The sequence below is a fragment of the Pongo pygmaeus genome, chromosome 16 (genome assembly GCF_028885625.2).
Source record: "Pongo pygmaeus isolate AG05252 chromosome 16, NHGRI_mPonPyg2-v2.0_pri, whole genome shotgun sequence".
NCBI lineage: Eukaryota > Metazoa > Chordata > Mammalia > Primates > Hominidae > Pongo > Pongo pygmaeus.
Window position 1 is genome coordinate 38,739,081 of NC_072389.2, and position 19,129 is coordinate 38,758,209.

The 19,129-nt window shown below is 44.1% G+C and overlaps 1 protein-coding gene across 1 annotated transcript in view; it reads left to right on the forward strand.

The window, feature by feature from the left end:
• RYR3 (ryanodine receptor 3) overlaps positions 1 to 19,129 on the forward strand; it is a 566,641-nt gene that overhangs the window by 390,614 nt on the left and 156,898 nt on the right. The window contains exons 39-43 of the mRNA XM_063652550.1: positions 3,197 to 3,470; positions 4,854 to 4,968; positions 6,645 to 6,774; positions 7,913 to 8,016; positions 13,829 to 13,964. Of these exons, the coding sequence (XP_063508620.1) occupies positions 3,197 to 3,470; positions 4,854 to 4,968; positions 6,645 to 6,774; positions 7,913 to 8,016; positions 13,829 to 13,964 (759 nt within the window). The remainder of the gene's footprint in view (positions 1 to 3,196; positions 3,471 to 4,853; positions 4,969 to 6,644; positions 6,775 to 7,912; positions 8,017 to 13,828; positions 13,965 to 19,129) is intronic.

Consider the following 19,129-nt stretch of genomic DNA (forward strand, 5'->3'; position numbering starts at 1 on the left):
TCCAGTGTGGCAGGGACTGGGATAGCATGTATTATATCTGCAGAGAGTTGTTTTGTTAGTCGTGAGAACTATAATTCTTTCAAGCCAAGGTATAGGTTTTACAGGAAATTGTACTGACGGGACTAGAAAAACTTAAATTGGCTCCAAGAGTCTTTGTTTTTGTCTTGCTTTCATTCTTACTACACAAGTAATAAGTAGGAGTGCATCCGTACGTATTGGTGGTCGCCTCTGTGATGCTGCCTCTGCTGTGCTGCATGCCTGGTGCCCTGGGCTCCGCAGTTGCTGCCCTCCACGCTACCATGCCTGCCCCACCACTCCAGCAGCACCCAGGTCCTGTGCCCGGCCCTTTGCGCTGCTCGGTGTGCGTGTGTGTAGGGTCTGCATGGCAGCCTGGCCTCCTGCAGCCTCCTAGGCCCTGTGCCTGTGGCTACAGTGGCTGTGCGCTGCACACCAAAGGAGACAAAGCTTCTGTTGAATTCCTGAGTGATGAAATTAAGGAGGAAAGGGAAATCGAGAAGCATAAGAAGCATTCCCTCCCTAAGAGGTCTGGAAGTTGGGAGCTAGAATTTAAATGGAACAGAAGCTAAATTAGCGTGGCAAGTTGCCAGGGGAAAGATCTCTGTCACTTTCAACCTTATCAGCAGCATCCCAACCACATCTGATGGTGAGGAGGAGCCCTCACAAGGGCTGTAGGTTGAAGAACAGGATTCTGAATTGACATCAACTCCCAATTTCATAACTGAAGTTATGAAGAATGATAGCAAGAAGGTCCTGGTGCTGACTGTCACTGTCAGAGGATGAGTTTGGAGAAGAGCAGGTGGAGAGTAACATTTTCTCCATCAAGGATGTTAGCTTCCAGTCCAATGGCAAGTCTGGTTGGAAGGGCACTAGTACACACTCAACACAGAGTCCCCGGACTAGGCCCTGTATTATTTCCTTGAGGACAAAGGGGTGGAAACGCTTTTGTGGATGGGTTGGTGGAGCTCAGCACAATTCCGGAGCACCAGGAGGACATTACTTTTCTTGAAAATCTCAAAAGTTTTGTCAAGGATCAGCAGAGTAGACAGACACTGAAAGCCTTAGTTTTATGGCAGGCTTTGGCCAGCAAACAAATCCTACTGTGAAGCCAGGCACTATCATCCTAATATCATGGAAAAAAAATAGTAAATTTAAATTATTTCTTTTGTGCTCTCATTTACTATTCATTTTTTTTTCTGTACAAATCTATTATTACTAGTTTTTTTTTTTTTTTTTTTTTTTTTTTGAGACGGAGTCTCGGTCTGTCGCCCAGGCTGGAGTGCAGTGGTGCGATCTCGGCTCACTGCAAGCTCCGCCTCCCAGGTTCACGCCATTCTCCTGCCTCAGCCTCCCGAGTAGCTGGGACTGCAGGCACCCGCCACCACACCCGGCTAATTTTTGTATTTTTAGTAGAGACGGGGTTTCACAGTGTTAGCCAGGATAGTCTCCTTCTCCTGACCTCGTCATCCGCCCACCTCAGCATCCCAAAGTGCTGGGATTACATGCGTGAGCCACCATGCCTGGTCTAGATTTTTTAAAATAATATGACAGACAATAAAATTAGAGTTTCTCCTCCAAAATATATACATGTAAATTAACTAGGAGATGCAGGAACTTTTATATTTGGACTCTGAGGAAACAGGTTTCTGACGAGGAGCCCAGCATAGCCCTTAAATGACTTTGCCCCTAGAGGATATAGATATTATCTAACCTAACAGGTATTAGTCTGCAGTCCCTGCCTAGTGAGATCTCTTAAGAACATCCTTTAACTGTGCTTCTCTCTGACTTGGGTGTCCTTTTTTAAGGTTTTCAGTTTATGTGTCCCATCTGAATCTAACACACCCACAGGGTTGATAGACACAGCAGTAAGTTAAATTAATCCTTTACATCTAGGTCTCTTTTAAAGCTTGGTAACTGAGTTCTATTTTTATATCCTTACGATGAGCCAAGACTGTATATAGAGCAGACATCTGCCATCTATAGTGATGTGGAGTAGAAACCTTGACTATTAGAGATACCATGGGCTACCAGAAGCACTGGTCTGTTTACTCCCCTTTCTTTCACTGATTGACTGAGTGACCTTCATTGTCCCCTTGGCACTGCCTGGCCTGAATTAAGGATCTTCCTGCCATCCATACCTTGTAGGACTGTGATATGCAGTGCCAGGGTAGGATGCATTTGTGATTTAAGAGCAGCACGTCTCACCTCTGTCATCTTCTGGAAGTGTGGATGGTAAGGGAAGGGGTGAGCAGTGCCTTCCCAGCCATTCCAACAGGTCCCCTTCCTCCTTTACCTCCTATGCCAGTGCCAACCAGCAAATTTCAGGGGCTTTTTAGTATAATCTCTGAAGGTTCCACAGCTGTTTTGAGTCTCAGTTCAGTAATCTTTCCTTTACTTGTATAGACAGTAAAATTTCTGTAAAACCAGTATGAGCCCCAATAAATTCTGAATTCAAAGTCACTGTGGTTTTTTTCTCTTGATGCTTATGAAAGGAGTCCAAGATGCAGTGTCAGCTGACTCTTGCCAAAGATCCAGTGCAAAAAAGGCTGTTCAGACTTTAGGATGATGGTCAGATGTCCCGTTGTAAAGCCTTTAGATCTGTTCTCTCAGCCCAGTGTGGATGCAAATATTATTTAATCAAAATAGAATAGTTAGCACCCTCAACTCATAATTGGGATATTCTTTTATTGTTATATAGCCAGTTTGTCTTTTGATAATATATTCTACTTCTGTGTATGTCATAACCCACCCTTAAAATACAAAAAAAAATTTTTTTTTTGAGACAGAGTCTCACTCTGTTGCCCAGGCTGCAGTGCAATGATGCAGTCGTGGCTTACTGCACCCTCAACCTCCAAGGCTTAAGCAGTCCTCCCACCTCAGCCTCCCAAGCAGCTGACTACAGGCGTGTGCAACCACACCCAGCTTTTTTTTTTTTTGTAGCAACAGGGTCTCGCTTTGTTGCCCAGGCTGGTATCAAACTGCTAGGCTCAAGAAATCCTTCAGCCTCGGCCTCCCAAATTGCTAGGATTATAGGCATGAGCCACTGCACATTCCCTATAATAAGAATTTTGTAACCTCAACCAATGATGTGTCTTCTATTTGCATGAAGTGGCTGAAACACCCAGCTCTCCCTGAGCCATGACAGCCACAGTCCTGCTCCCTCCTGTTGTCCTTCCAGCAACATTGAAGGAACTCATCTCACAGACGATGATCTGCTGGGCCCAGGAGGACCAGATCCAGGATTCAGAGCTGGTCCGAATGATGTTCAACCTCCTTCGGAGGCAGTATGACAGCATCGGGGAGCTGCTGCAGGCGCTGCGGAAGACCTACACCATCAGCCACACCTCTGTAAGCGACACCATCAACCTGCTGGCTGCCCTGGGCCAAATCCGCTCCCTCCTCAGTGTCAGGATGGGCAAGGAAGAGGAGTTGCTCATGATCAATGGGCTGGGGTAGGTGATTCATGGTTATGTGCTGTTCTCTCTAGGAGCTTTAAGTGGGAAAACTGACTTACCTTGATATAGGGATGTAGTGGAATCAAATCATATTAAATCTTTGTGTGACCTGATTCCAATTTCACTCCTCATGGGGTCATATCCTTTGTAACCTGAGAGACCCGACTACTCACAGTGAAAGGCATTGCTAACAGAAGTGTGGAGGAGTCTTGGGGAAAAGCAATTATTTGGTTTTAGTCTTTTGAAAATAGCCCCAGGGAGCCCATGAAAACATTTGGAGGAAGGGACAATGTGTTCAACCCAAGACAGAAATGATCTGAGCACCTGAGCTTTTGACTCGAAATCTTCCAAAACTTCCCTCTGAAAAATTGCCACCTGATCTCTCCCTTTTCTCAGGACTAACCTAGAGTCATTTTTGTTAGTTCATTGAGATAACTTTCCCCTTAACAATAGCTCATGGCTCTCCCTTAGAAGCCATGTAGTCAAAAAAAATTCATAGCATTTTAGACATCAAAAGGGTTTCTTGTAATCATGTAGGGTAGCACTTCTATTTTGCAGATGAGAACACCAAGGCCCAAAAAGATTCACTAACCAGCCTACAGTTTTACTTTATTAGAATCAAGAACTAGACCTACAGACATCCTCCTACCTAACTTTTCATCCTACCACCCTTGAGCCAGCAAACCAAAGGAGCATCACCAAGGTGCAGGAAAGGGACGTTCAGGATCCTTGGAGGGAAATGCATGCATTCGTCAAACTCATTTCCAAAGAGAAATCTTATATGAATGAAGAGACTTTTATGGGAAGAGAATACAGTTAGAGAATTATTCTGTCCCCAGCCTTCGCAGTAGACATAGCAGAAGTAAAAACTGGCAATTGCAGGTGGTGTTTCCTGCAACCCTCAAGAGAAGGGGAATGGGCAGCCAGAAAGTAACCACCCAGCAAGGGAGTACACAGCAAATTACCAAGCTGTTTCTGTATTTTGATTTGCATGCAGCTTTACTCTGTGAATTTATATTGGATGACTTAAAGATGTAATTGTTCCTACATGTTAATGTCGTGAGTTTTTAAAGACTATTGTCCAAAAGCTTCATTGGTATCTAAAATTATTACAAGAAAAAATAAAACGAGATGTTTAATAGGTCATTAGAAAGAAATGTTTCCAAGAGAAAAAGCAAGTACTTAGAAATAGAGGAGCACAGAATATTTCTGTCAGCTAAAATGGCCCTCCACATGTATTCCAGCTGACCTGGTGCCTTCTTATTATCTTTTCAGCCTGTTACTTTCATATTACTTCGCCCTCTCGTGTGTTCTCATCCCTGAATTTTCATAGCATATAAATAAGTAGGTGCTGAAGACTCTCTCTGATCCTTATCCTAGAGACATAATGAACAACAAGGTGTTTTACCAGCATCCCAACCTCATGAGAGTCCTGGGCATGCACGAGACGGTGATGGAGGTGATGGTGAACGTGTTGGGTACAGAGAAATCTCAGGTAATGCTAAAAGGAGAACCTAGCCAGAACTTGTCCCTTGAGGCAGGAGTACATGAGGTGACTTGTTCAGAGCCACGTGGCTAGTGTCCCTTGCCTCAGTTTCTCTTCCAGAGGGAGGGAAGGGATAGGCACAGTGCCAAGAAGGAGCCAAGCGATGGGATAATGCTGCTGAATGGAATCCCATTGTGTAAGAGCTCTTGAAGCTTGGAGACTTTCTTCATTAATCCCACTGGGCTATTCAGTTGCTAAGTTTACTTCCCGTATTCGGCAGCCGTGCTCTTTCCAAGATGGAATCACTCTGACTTCCACTTAGGAGCCTGGTTTGTCTTGTGCTGAGTCAGGAGAAGGCTGTTCTAAAGGAGAACAAGATCTCAATAGTGATCCTGGCAGTGTTTCCCCAGAAGTGTTTGTGTTTCCTCTGTCAACCGAGCTCCTGAAGAAGCCAGGTTTCCTTGCCAGCTCCCTCATAAGGAGCCTGCATCAGGGGGAGCTCCTGTTGGTAAGGGGAGAGGAGTGGGGATAGGACACAACTGGACATTTATCCCAGCTGGGCTGGGGTCTTCCTCACGGTTAAATTGCTTCCGCAGGCAGTAGATAGGGTATGGCTTCAAATGTTGGAAATTCCAGAGTGCCAGGGTCCCAGGAAGGGATGATTTCTGGTGCAGTTTCATCAGTGCTACTGGGGAGGGGGGCGGGTGTGTAGAAGGAACAGAAGCCAGGGTCACGTTCCTCATTGGCTTCCTTCTGATCTCTTGGGAAAGTGAAATCTCTCCAGAAGACCCCTGAGCACATGTCTGGATGCCTCAGCGAGCAGATAGACTATAAGTTTCTGAACCTTATTGCTTAGAGCATCCTCTGTGATATTAAAGGAGGAAATCAAGGTTGTCTTAGGATCCCGAGCAAGGTTAACACTGGCACCATTTTTTGAGCATTGTAGGATCAAAACTAAGATTTGGCCCAACCTGGAGATGCTGGTTACTTTGTTAAGCAGAAAAGCCAGGCACAATCAACAGTAATGTAAGATGGCATCTTCATGCTAGACTGCATGAATCAAATTACAAGTGCTGTGGAATCCCATAGAAGAGCAATTATCAATGGCAAAAGTAGTCAGGGAAGATTCAGAGAGCGATGCCTTTCAGACTTGTGTAACTGTAGAGGCCAGCCATGACCCAGGGCACTTGGACTTTGATAGACTAGTGGGCCTTATGTGTCTATGATCACCTGTGTCTGTCTGTCTGTCTGTCTGTCTCTCTCTCTCTCTCCCCCCGCACTTTCTCTCTCCCATCTCCCTCTCTCCTCTCTCTCTCCTCACTCTGTCTTCTCTGTCTCTCCTCTCTCTCTCTCTCTCATCTCTCTCTCTCTCAATTCTGTCCACTCCCTTCCTAGTTGGAAACAATAGCCTGGTAGAAGGTCATGCTATTTCACATGACTTCCGAGGATGATTGGGATTCTTGTTTGACATCTGTTTCTCTTGGAGGAAAGATATTTCAGGAACTATAACTGTTTCTCCTATGAATAAGTCTTGAGAAAAAAAAATGGAAGGAGAAAGTTCATTTTTCCAAGTGTTCACACTTTACCCACTTAAGACTTTACCCACTTAAGACTCTGAGGTCAGAGTTTTCAGAAAGGCCTCATGATAGATTCTTCTGTCTGACACTTTCTGCTTCTCCCTACAGATTGCATTTCCAAAGATGGTTGCTAGCTGTTGCCGTTTCCTTTGCTATTTCTGTCGAATTAGCCGGCAAAATCAGAAGGCCATGTTTGAGCATCTGAGTTATCTTCTGGAGAATAGCAGTGTTGGCCTAGGTGCGTAAGTCTTCTTGTAACTTCCACATCCAAACTCAAAGGTTAAACTCCCCCTTTTGACCACTTAGGAAAATACAGGGAAAGAAGCCACGTGCACGCTGTGATATTTGTAAATACTAGAAGAGACTCTGCCTGATTTAAAACAATTGAAGTAACGATGCCACAAGAACATTCTCCAACATAAGTAGAGATGTTGCTACCAGCCAAGATTGGTGACAGATTAGTGTTGGCATAGTCGTACAGTTTTACCTCATCTCTCTTGGGACCAGTGGCCCATGGTTTACAAAATGCCCCTGGGATTGCAGATATAGTCTGGGGGCACAGCTCTTCCCAGCCCACTCAACTGACCAGGGAGCAGTGCTGATGAGACCAAGGTCATGGATCTGATCTCGTCTTGGCAGGCTGGCTGCAGGCTGCATACCTGTCCATCAACTTCCCAGCAAGTACTTTCCTTAGCAGAGAGGCAGACTGGCCAAGAGCAATCGTGGATAAACAGTGTAAATCCACCACCACCAATAGAAAAGCAAGTCAATGCTTATGCCTTACTCACTGTTCTGGATATAAACGAAATGAATGTGTGTAATATACAAATACTTGCACTTGAAAACTGAAGTATCACAGGTTTTTATTTCTCAAATGCAACCTCAGGCTACTAACCTTTTTGTAAAATGCCACCTGAAGTTTTTCTTAATTCTGGCCTGAGAACCAAACAAACAAGTCAAAAACAACATTGGTGACCTGGTGAAACTATATGAGCTAATGCTGTTTGATGCTATTTTTAAACTCTAGGTGGTAGCCCCAGAAATACCCAAGTTCCACTGGGCTTAGTTGGTCAAGTGGCATCTGATATGGGGGCCTCAAGAAGTTTTGTGTTAGAAAAGCACTTGGAAATACATGGTGCCGGCTGGTAGTGTGAACCGATTTTCTATTAATTCGTATTCATGGCAATGAATGTGGAAGGAAAGATAGCTGATAGAGCTGTTCTTAACGCAAGTGGACTGTCCCGTTGGAGAACAGGCGTGTAAACCAGGTTTCAATGTGTTTGCTGCCCTCTCCTGTCCGCTTATGTGCACTGCAGTCTCAGCTCAGCACTGTCTTCCTCTGTCCTTTTCTTGCTAATTCTCCCCTCCTCCCTCAGCCTCCCCGTCGATGAGGGGATCCACCCCGCTGGATGTGGCAGCTTCCTCTGTGATGGACAACAACGAGTTAGCGCTGAGCTTAGAGGAACCAGACCTCGAGAAGGTAACCGGCCCTTGGGGAGGCAGTGTGGTGCTCTCTTCGGCCTGTACAGCAGCTAAGCTAAGGATAAGCAGACCACGGATGGAGTCTCTGTCACTGTATCGTCATCTTGGTGGGCTTGTAGGGAAAGTGTGGAAGAATGTGAGTAACCGGTGGCAGCACAACGATTATGACCAAGGGATCTCCTGTGAGCACAGGTAGCCAACTTCAGAGACACGTGGACATTTGTGTTCTTCGTGTGTGGAAGCCCAGCTGCGCTGGTCTACATGGAACATTACCAGATGCCTGTGGTTCCTAATAAAGTTCTGTGTAATTTACAAATTTATAAATTTACCTGTGGAAGAAAGAGACATGGCAGAATACTGTATAATCAGTGTCCTTTCCATGTGCAACTGAGACAAACTGAGCTGCCCTCTGCTGGGAGTGTGAATGAAGCTCCTGGTGGTGGAGCTGGTTGAGGCGGCCTCACTACATCTTTTCCCCATCCCTTTCTTTCAATGATGTCCTTGACCGGAGGGCTGACAGGATTCACAGTGTGACTTTCTGAGTGAAGAAGAGCAACCTGGGGCGGGGGGGGTGGAGAGGAGGGACGTGGGCAAGTCAAAGACAAATCAAAGGTCATTATGTAGGGGGTTTGGGAGCACGCGGAAAAGTGCACCTGAGCCTGACTAGGGGATTGGGAAGGTCACTCAGAAACAGTCGTGACCTGAGGGATGAGTAGAAGCTGATCAGCCGCATTGTTGGGGAAGCGTGCCAGGGATGTTTGCATGTCCGAAAGGAGAGCATGGCGTGCTGGGGAATAGGAGACTGGGTATGACTGAAGCACAGAGTGCCTGGGGGATGTGGTGAGAATGCAGCAGAAGCGGTGAGGAATTGAACTTTATGCTACCATTTCTATTAGAGAAATTCATGCTCATACACTGTGCCAGGCTTTATTTTGAATGCTTCCCACAGATGAACTCACGCGACCCTCAGACCAAGCCCTTTCATTGTTGCCTGCCAGTTACGGGCAAGGAAGTGGAGGCATAAAGAGATTGGGTGGCATCCTCAGTGTCGTGTGGTTAGTCAGTGGCACAGCCAGGCATCGAGAGCAGTGGGCTGTGGAGGCTGTGCTCCTACCCATTTTATTACAGGAGGTCACCATAGAGCCGAGTGGTGGAAACCGGTGGAGAGTATTAGGCAAAGGGGCAACACAGTACGATTCGTATTTTAGAAAACACCCCAGTTTCAGTAAGAAGAACTGATTGGAACAGAAATAAGTCTTGAGGCAAGGAGGAGAGTTTCTGTAGTAATCAAAGCCCAAGACTGTGCTGGCTTCAATTAATATTGATGCAGTGGGTGTGAGAAGCGTTTGAAGCCAGGGGACCGATCTATCAGAGGACAAATTGCAGCCATTAATTAGATATCAGTTCAGCCCATGTTTTCCTCTAAGGAGTGCAGGAGGTAGAGCAGATCTGAGCAGACCGGCAATGAGTTTGGGGTCTGTCAAGTGTAAGGGGCCCCGAGACTCCCAAATGGCATTGTCAAATAGGGAGTTGACGACCTGGCAGTAAATGTCAGGAGAGCTCTCTGAGCTGCAGATAGAGTGCACAGAGGGTGGTTGAAGCTCTGGGGGTACATGAGGTGACTCCAGGGGCTGGTCTGGAGCAAGAAGAGAAGCATAGCCAGGCCAGAGCCCTGAGGACCACCAGCATGTTTAAGGGAGTCGCCGAGGAAAAGGCACCAACAAAAAACAGGAGGAAGAGCAGCCAAGAGGATGAAAAAACCCAGAAAATCTAGTATCTGAGAAGCTGAGAGGAAAAATTGAGAAATAAATACACATTTTTTTCTTCGTGTCGCATAGTGAATGTGGGGTGGTTCAAAGAAGACAGGGTGAGGAAAGAGAGAGAGGGGATGTCTTGATTAAACGATTGTGGCAGCAGATGGCCTTCCTGTAGCTGAGGCAGCCACACCCACCACATAGATTTACCACTCACGAAGATTCTGCCGTTTCAGGCCTTGGCAGAGAATCATTGGCCAAGCTGCAAAACCATGTCTGATCTATTAAGATGAGATGATAATTACCCACCAATAATTCGTTGACATTTTTCAGTTAGTAAATTCTATTTCAAATGCATTCAACTGATAATTACTGAGGGCCTATCATGAACCAGACAGACAAAACGCCCGTGTTTATGCAGCATATTTCTAATGGGAGGAACTTTCCTTGGAGTAAGAGAGGATATTACTTTGCTGGGGCTGCCAAAACAAAGTACCAACCACAGGTTGGGTGACATAAACATCGGAAATTTATTTTCTCACAGTTCTGGAAGCTGGAAGTCTAAGATCGAGGTGTGGGCAGGTTTGGTTTCCTCTGAGGCTTCACCTTCTGGCTTGCAGATGGCCACTGTTTTGCTGTATCCTCACGTGGTCTTTTCTTTGTGTGCACGTATCCTTGGTATCTCTCTATGTGTCCGGATTTCCTCCTCTTGAAGGACATGACCCCAACAACTCGGTTTAACTTAATCACCTCTTTACAGCCCCTATATCCAAATACAGAAACATTCTGGGATACTGGGGGTTAGGGCTTCCACATATGAAATTTGTGGGAGACAATTTAGCCCATGACAGAGGGGTTTGTCTTTGAGTTGGTCATTTTATTTTGTTCTTTAAAGTATTTTGAAATATCAAAGAGACATTTTTACAATAATATTTTGAGGTGACAAATTTAAGTGAAAGCATTTTTTTTATTTTGTCAGATTCAATCAGTATTTCCAATGGACTTCATTGGGTCCCTTATAAATCATTAAGTTAAAAGCAGGAATCAAGGAAAGAATCTATTTACTGGCCTTATCAAATATGATGTTTATCAAACAACGCAATACCATAGTAGAAGAACCTTGATTTTTAACATTCTGTTAAAAGAGGGCAGTCGCAGTGGCTCATGCCTGTAATCCCAGCACTTCGGGAGGCCGAGGCGGGTGAATCATTTGAGGGCAGGAGTTCAAGACCAGTCTGGCCAACATGGCGAAACCCCATCTCTACTAAAAAAAAGAATACAACAATTAGCCAGGCGTGGTATTGGGTGCCTGTAGTCCCAGCTACTCAGGAGGCTGAGGCAGGAGGATTGTTTGAACCCAGGAGGCAGAGGTTGCAGTGAGCCCAGATCATGCCACTGCACTCCAGCCTGGGACCCTGGGTGACAGAGCGAAGCTCTGTCTAAAAAAAAAATCTGCTAAAAGAAGTCCCAGTCAATATAACTTACAGTCAACTTTAATAAGCTCTCCTAGCTGCAAAAGGAGTAAATGAAAATGACCAGACCAGAGGGAAATGTTAGAAGTTTCTCCTCCAGGCTCTGTAGGCCTGTGTTGTGAAGGGTACCAGCCACCTCCTACATACACACAAGACTGAAGCACCACGCCACCTGTCGTGAGAGCTTCCATAAATGCTGTGTCTATTCATGGTCTCTGCATCTAGAGGGAGAGACCTCACCAAACTCTATTATTCATACATTTAGATGACAATAAATAGCTCAGTGTTTTAGGTGATGTGATGATAACCGATGCTTGTGTGAAAAGCAGCTGAATGGGTCTTCTTTGACAAGGCAATGCCACAAGGTTTTGAACTCCATATCCTGTTCTCAGCCTCAGTTCATCTTTTGAAACAATGTTGCTCAGCAAAGACATGGAGCCTCCATTGGAAGAAGTCAGATGTGCTTAACGCAGACCAGCAAGCTGGGAGAGGGGAGAAATGGGCGCTTCGGGAAATCTGTAAAGGGGATGAGGTTTGCCACACCGTTTTCAAGTAGTTGGGGTGGCTTAGCACACTGCCATAGACTTTATTCAGCCCAATGTCAGGAAATTACCCAAGTTTGGTTCACAGGAAAGAACAGCAAAGGACTGGTATGCTGGAGTTTCTCCCTTCTATTGATCACGCCAGAAATTAGATCATTTAGGATTGAACAGTAGCCCTACCCCAACACATACACACACACATATGCACACACACACACGCACACACACTCTCTCTCTCTCTCTCGTATGGGCAATTATAGCAGCCTGTGAAATGTCTGCACCTGCAATCTTGAAAACTCTGCCCATTTCTGGCCCTTATTGATGCTTCCCTGACATTTTAAAGACAAAATCAAATCTCAACTCTAAACAGAATATTATCTTTACTGGTTTAAGAAGGAAAAAGTGTGGTGATAGATTCTTGCTGAGTTTTGCCTTATTTTTATTATACTTGCAAAATAGAATATTTGACATCAGCAAGTAAGTGATTCATTGAACAAACATTTATTGAACAGCTACTATGTGCTAGGCCCTGGAGGTTAAAAAATTCATAAAAAACACCATCCCTGACTTTGAGGATTTTGGAGCACTGTGGATTCTCCTCTTCTCTGTGTATACATAAGATATCAAAGGTGAAATTAGAATAGCAACTGCATTTGAAACAAAGGTATATTTGCCAGGCTTTTTGCCTGACAGCTGCTGAAAAGTAGAACAGAATCTAAAATCGTCTGTAAGATCCTAGCACAGAGATCTGGTGATAAGTGTCTGGTAACCTGGAAGCAAAGAGACCACCACCAATCCCAGTCCTTAATGGATGGGGATCTCTTTTTCTGGCCATCCCAACCTTAACATCTTGGCTTTTGACTTTGGACAGCTGTTGTGGATGCAGAATGAGAGTAGACACCCTTTATTACTCAAGGGCCCACTCTGGGTCAATCAATGACTGAATATTGTTGCCTTGCAATACCATGGCCAAATGAACATGGCCAGCCCCCAGTGGGCCCTTCTTTTTCTGCACTGTTATCTCCCCAGATGTACGCTAGCTAGGCTTATTTTTAAATGACAGCTCCCTCTTGCCAGAACTGGAAAAACCAGGAACTGACAGTACATGGTGTGTTCCTACATAACAATGATAATCAATCTTGTTAATTACTTGGAAACAAAAAATGAATTGGAGGCTCTTTCTAGCCTCCAGGGAAATGGAAGCCTTTCAGTTCTTAGAATTTCACAGGCCTCACAGCTATCTCATAAAAAAAAATAAATAAATAAAAACATGAGCAGTTATTTCTGTTTGTTTCTTATATAGTGTAAGATTTATTTTTAAATTTTATTTGTTAAAATACACAAAATATATAATTTACTGTCTTGATCATTTTTAACTGTATATTTAACTGTATATGTAGTATTCAATACTTTTGTAATGTCGTTGAACTGTCACCACCATCTGTCTCCATAACTCTTTTCATCTTGTAAAACTGAAACTCTAGACCCACTTAACAATAACTTTCCATTCTTCCCTCCCCTCCCCCAAGTCCCTGGCAACCACCATTCTACTTTCTGTCTTTATGGGTTTTACTACTCGAATTACCTCGTGTGAATGGAACGATACGATATTTGTCTTTTTGTGTGATTGGCTTATTTCACTTAGCGAATGTCCTCAATGTTCATCACATTGTAGCATATATCAAAATTCTTTTCCTGTTTAAGGCTGAATATCCCATTGTATGTATATATCATGTTTTGCTTATTCATTCATTCATCCATCAGTGGCCACGTGGGTTGCTTCCACATTTTAGCTTTCAATTATTTGGGGGTACATACCCAGAAGTGGAATTGCTGGATCATATAGCAATTCTGTTTTTAATTTTCTGAGGATCTGTAGCACTGTTTTCCACAGTGGCTGTACCATTTTACGTTCTCATCAGCATTGCACAAGAGTTCCAACTTCTCTACATCCTCAACAAACACTTGTTATTTTTTGAGCTGTGTTTTTTAATAGCCATCCTAATGCGTATGAGAGAACACTTTTGTACTATTTCTGGCAGGTGGTGACCTACTTGGCAGGCTGTGGCCTACAGAGCTGCCCCATGCTTCTGGCCAAAGGATACCCTGATGTCAGCTGGAACCCCATTGAAGGGGAACGCTACCTGTCCTTCCTGAGGTTTGCCGTCTTCGTGAACAGTGAGTCCCACATTTTTCCATCCCTTTTATAGCCAGAATAGCATGATCATGGATACGTATAAGGAAAAGGATATCCTTTCCATTGCTTCTTATCTGAAAATAGGGGTTTGGTGGCTGGCAAGAGAAATCTCAGGGAGAATCAGGCCAGACAAGGATAAAGAGTAGAGTCCAGTGAACAGAGCACTGAGCATTAGTCCCAGATCCAGCAAGAAACTCACTACCTGAGACGACGTGTTGCCTCTCTGCACTGTAAAAGGGGGCCTTATGAATATCATCGTTAATACCTCACCTGTTTCACAGAGCTAAAAGCACATGTGCATCCAGATCCCTGGACTGTTGGATGGGTGGATGGATAGATGGTTGGATGGATGGTTGGATGGATGGATGGATGGATGAATGAATAAAATCAAGTATAACTGAGTAGCTGTAAAAGATAAGTAAACTCCCAGGAGAAAAAAATTGCTATAGCAACCCTAAATATTATTCTTCATAATACAATCTACCTCCCATTTATAGTGAATTCCAACGCTACCAGAATTCTTTAGTTGCTCTGGAATAATATGCTGAATATTATGTAAAATAAGTGGGGTACTTTCTTGAAAATGAGCCTTGTCTCCTAAGAATTTTTGTTATAATACTAATTCACTTGTATTGACATTATAGTTATAGTCCCTCTCTGTTCTCTCAGTTTGAGGTTCCAGGCTAACAAATTGCACTAAGCAGGTTAGGTGATCTCAAAGAGAGATTGCAGCTAACACACAATCATGCCAGTTGTTCTAAGTATAAGAATTTGTCTCAAAATATGTTGATATAATGTGATCATTATATTCCCATGTGCTTTTCTTGTTGTCTCTCTACCTTCCCTTTTCACCTGCTTACTTTTCTTCGCTGTACTATACTATAGTCTTAATATTTAAATGGTTTCTTTTCTCCTTGTCCTGGTTAGATTGCAGGCCTTGAGGTGGTTGCATGTTATTCCCCTGGAACCCACCCAGCCAACTTCCTAATCAACTCTCTCTGCGTATTCATCACTGCATCCTTCTTGTTTATCACCAGCTTTGCTAACCTCCATTTTCTTCTCTTGAGGGCAGTTTTAGAGTATCCTCTAATAGCCTGGTTCACTTTGTATCCAAATTATCACATGTCCAGAATTAATGCAGAGTTACTGTAGGAGTAAAGCAAATTTGTGGGTGTATGAAATGGATATTAAGAATTTATACAGCTCGCCAAATTATGTAAATAGGTTGTTTGCAAACAAATCTGATCAAGGCAGGACCAATTTATTCATCTTGGTCACTTTCACAGTCAAGATCAAGAGCTTTTTGAGTCATTTTATGAGACCATCTACCTGGATCATAAAGGTAAAGGAATCGACTGGCTCTTCTTCTACCTGGATTGCCTAAATTCTAACACTTGCTTTTGTGGGTTAGGTACAACAATACTGAACTAAACTCTAGACCAAAAGGTTTGGTCCACCCCTTTTGTTTTCAGGTTATTTTATATCTTTTCAATATATTTTCTGCACTACAATTTTATAATGCAACAAACTCTGGCAAACTGACCCATCAATAGAAATATTTGTGGATTTCAGTTTAATGTTTATAATAGTGTTATAAAGTTTCGGTACCACAAAAGAAATAGCACTTGAATATAAAATTTTCTTTTTAATTCTCAGCAAGGCAAGGTACTTCTATAGAAGGGTGTGCCCTTACAGATGGAGCAATGGTGAGCACACACTTGGACAAAGGAGGGAAAGGGGTTCTTATTCCTGATGCACATGGCCCCTGCTGCTGTGCCATTCCCCTATTGGCTAGGGTTAGACCGCACAGGCTAAACTAATTCCCATTGGCTAATTTAAATAGAATGAGGGGGTGAGTGCTTTGGCGGGAGTCAGGACAGAGCAGGTAGCAGGTAATCAGAATGAGTCAGGGTGGAGCAGGTGATCAGAATGAGTCAGGGTGGAGCAGGTAATCGAAAAAGTTTGCTTTACGAGGAAGTTAGGTTTAAAAGTAGAAGGCAAAGAATTGAACGTACTGACATATTAATTCTTTGAAAAGAAATTTAGAGCTCATATCTAACAATAGCGGTGTCTAGTTTTGGCAAAGGATGTCAGCTTCTCCTTTCAAAGAATTTTCAGTCTTTTAAGGGGAGCGGACATGGACAGAGATCACTACAATAAAAGTAAGTGGAGTACGGCAGGGAGAGAGCACTGAAGGGGTGGGGTTCAAGAGGGGAAACTTATACCTTAATGAGGAGATCAGAAAAGGCCTAATGGAGGAGGTGATGTTAGAGATAAGCTTTGAAAGGTCAAGTTTCCAAATACATAGATTCAGTTGAGAAGCAGCGTGTGCAGTAGCTCAAAGGCTAAAGCATGCTGTGCTCAGGAAACCTAGTGCTATTGTTTAAATGTGTCCCCTAAAAAGCATGTTTTAGAAACTTAATCCTGAGAGGTGGGAGATGGGGCCTAATTGGAGGTGTTAGGTCATGAGGACCCAACACCTCATGAATGGATTAATGCCCATTATAAAATGGCTTGAGGCCACGAGTTCAACATCTTGCTTTCTTGTGCACACTCTCTTGCCATGTGATGCCTTCTGCCATGTTATGATGCAGCCAGAAGGCCCTTAACAGATGCACCCCCTTGATCTTGGACTTCTCAGCCTCCAGAACCATGAGCCAAATAAACCTCTATATTTTATAAATTACCTAATCTTTGATATTCTGTTATAGCAGCACAAAAGAGACTAAGATACCTTAGTCTGGAGGGTAGATGCATGGATGGCAGTGGTAAGACATACGGTTTAAAAGGTAGGTGGTTATAATGGGGAAAACCTAAATGCCAAGTTGAAAAGTTTAGTATTGATTCAGTGTGTAGAGAAATGCAAAACTTTTTAACGGAAGAGAGGCTGATGCGTTGATACCCACTCATGGGTTCTGTGCTCAGGTTAGAATAATGAATTTCTAAATTATTATGGTGTTGGTAAAATGGACTGGAAGAGATACATTGGAAAGAAATTACAGAGGTGGAATTCATAGGACTGTATTAGACCATTCTTGCATTGCTATAAAGAAATACCTGAGACTTGATAATTTATTTAGAAAAGAGGTTTAATTGGCTTACAGTACTGCAGGCTTTATAGAAAGCATGGTGCTGGTATCTACTAAACTTCTGGTAAAGCCTCAGGGAGCTTCTGATCATGGCAGAAGGCAAAGATGGACTGGGCATGTCACATGGTGAAAGCAGGAGGAAGAGAGAGAGAGTAGAGAGGCTGGAGGTGCCATACACTTTTTTTTTTTTTTTTTTTTTTTTTTGAGACAGGGTCTCACTCTGTCACCCAGGCTGGAGTGCAGTGATTCAATCTCAGCTGACTACAGCCTCGACCTCCCAGGCTCAAGCAATCCTCCCATCTCAGCCTTCCAAGTAGCTGGGACTGTAGGCATGCCAGTGGTTCTACCATCCTGGGGTCTGGAGGGTGGTAGCCCCCTCCCCACAGCTCCACTAGGCAGTACCCCAGGAGGGACTCTGCATGGAGCATCCAACCCCACATTTCCCCTCTGTACTGCCCTAGTAGAGGTATTCTGTGGGGCTCCACCCCTGCAGCAGGATTCTGCCTGGGGACCCAGGCTTTTCCATACATCCTCTGAAATCTAGGTAGAAGCTGACAAGTGTTCTCCACTGTTGCATTTTGCATACCTACAGGCTTAACACTACATGGAAACTGCCAAGAGTTATGGCTTGCATTCTCCAAAGTGGCAGCCCAAGCTTTAGCTGGGCCCATTTGAGCCACAGCTAGAGTTAGAGCAGCCAGGATATATGGGGAGCAATGTCATGAGGCTGCCCTGGGCCTGGCCCACAAATTGATTCTTCCCTCCTAAGCCTCTGGGCCTGTGATGGGAGGGGCTGCCATGAAGGTCTCTGAAATGCCTTTGAGGCCTTTTCCTCATCATCTTGGATATTAGCACTTGGCTCCCTTTTAGTCATGCAAATATCTCTAGTAAGTAGTTGCTCTACATCCTACTTGATTTCCTCTTCTGAAAAAGCCTCTTCTTTCTCTGCCACATGGCCAGGCTGCAAATTTTCCAGACTTTTACACTCTGCTCTTGTTTAAATAAATTTCCAACTTTAAGTCATTTATTCATTTTCACATCTGAACATAGGTTGTTAGAAGCAGCCATGCCACTTCTTTCTTTTTTTTTTTTTGAGACAGAGTCTCACTCTGTCGCCCAGGCTGGAGTGCAGTGGTGTGATCTCGGCTCACTGCAGGTTCTGCCTCCCAGGTTCATGCCATTCTCCTGCCTCAGCCTCCCGAGTAGCTGGGACTATAGGCACCCACCACCATGCCTGGCTAACTTTTTGTATTTTTAGTAGAGACAGGGTTTCACCGTGTTAGCCAGGATGGTCTCGATCTCCTGACTTCGTGATCCACCCACCTCGGCCTCCCATAGTGCTGGGATTATAGGCGTGAGCCACCGCACCCGGCTGCCAGGCCACTTCTTGAACACTTTGCTGCTTAGAAGTTTCTTCCACCAGGATACCCTAGGTCATCACTCTCAAGTTCAAACTTCCATCGATCCCTAAGGCACAAACAGAATGCAGCCAAGTTCTTTACTAATGCATAATGTGCATGACCTTTCCTTTAATTCCAAATAAGTTCCTCATTTCCACCTGAGACCTCAGCAGCTTGGACTTCACTGTCAGCATTTTGGTCACAACAATTTAACCAGTCTCCAAGAAGTTCCAAACTTTCTGTCATCTTCTTCTGAGCCCTGCAAACACTTCCAATCTCTGCCGCCTACCCAGTTCCAAAGCTGCTTCCACATTTTCAGGTATCTTTATAGCCATACCCCAATCTTTGGTACAAATGTTCAGTATTAGGCCATTCCTGCACTGCTCTAAATAAATACCTGAAACTGGGTGATTTGTTAATAAAAGAAGTTTAATTGGCTCATGGTTCTGCAGGCTTTACAGGAAGCATGGTGCTAGCATCTGCTTGGCTTCTGGTGAAGCCTCTGGGAGCTTTCAATTATGGCAGAAGGTGAAGGGGGAATAGGCACATCATAGGGTGAAAGCAGGCATAAGGCAAGGGGGAGGTGCCACACACTTTTACATGGCCAGATCTCTTAAGAACTCACTATCGTGAAGACAGCATCAAGCCGTGAGGGAT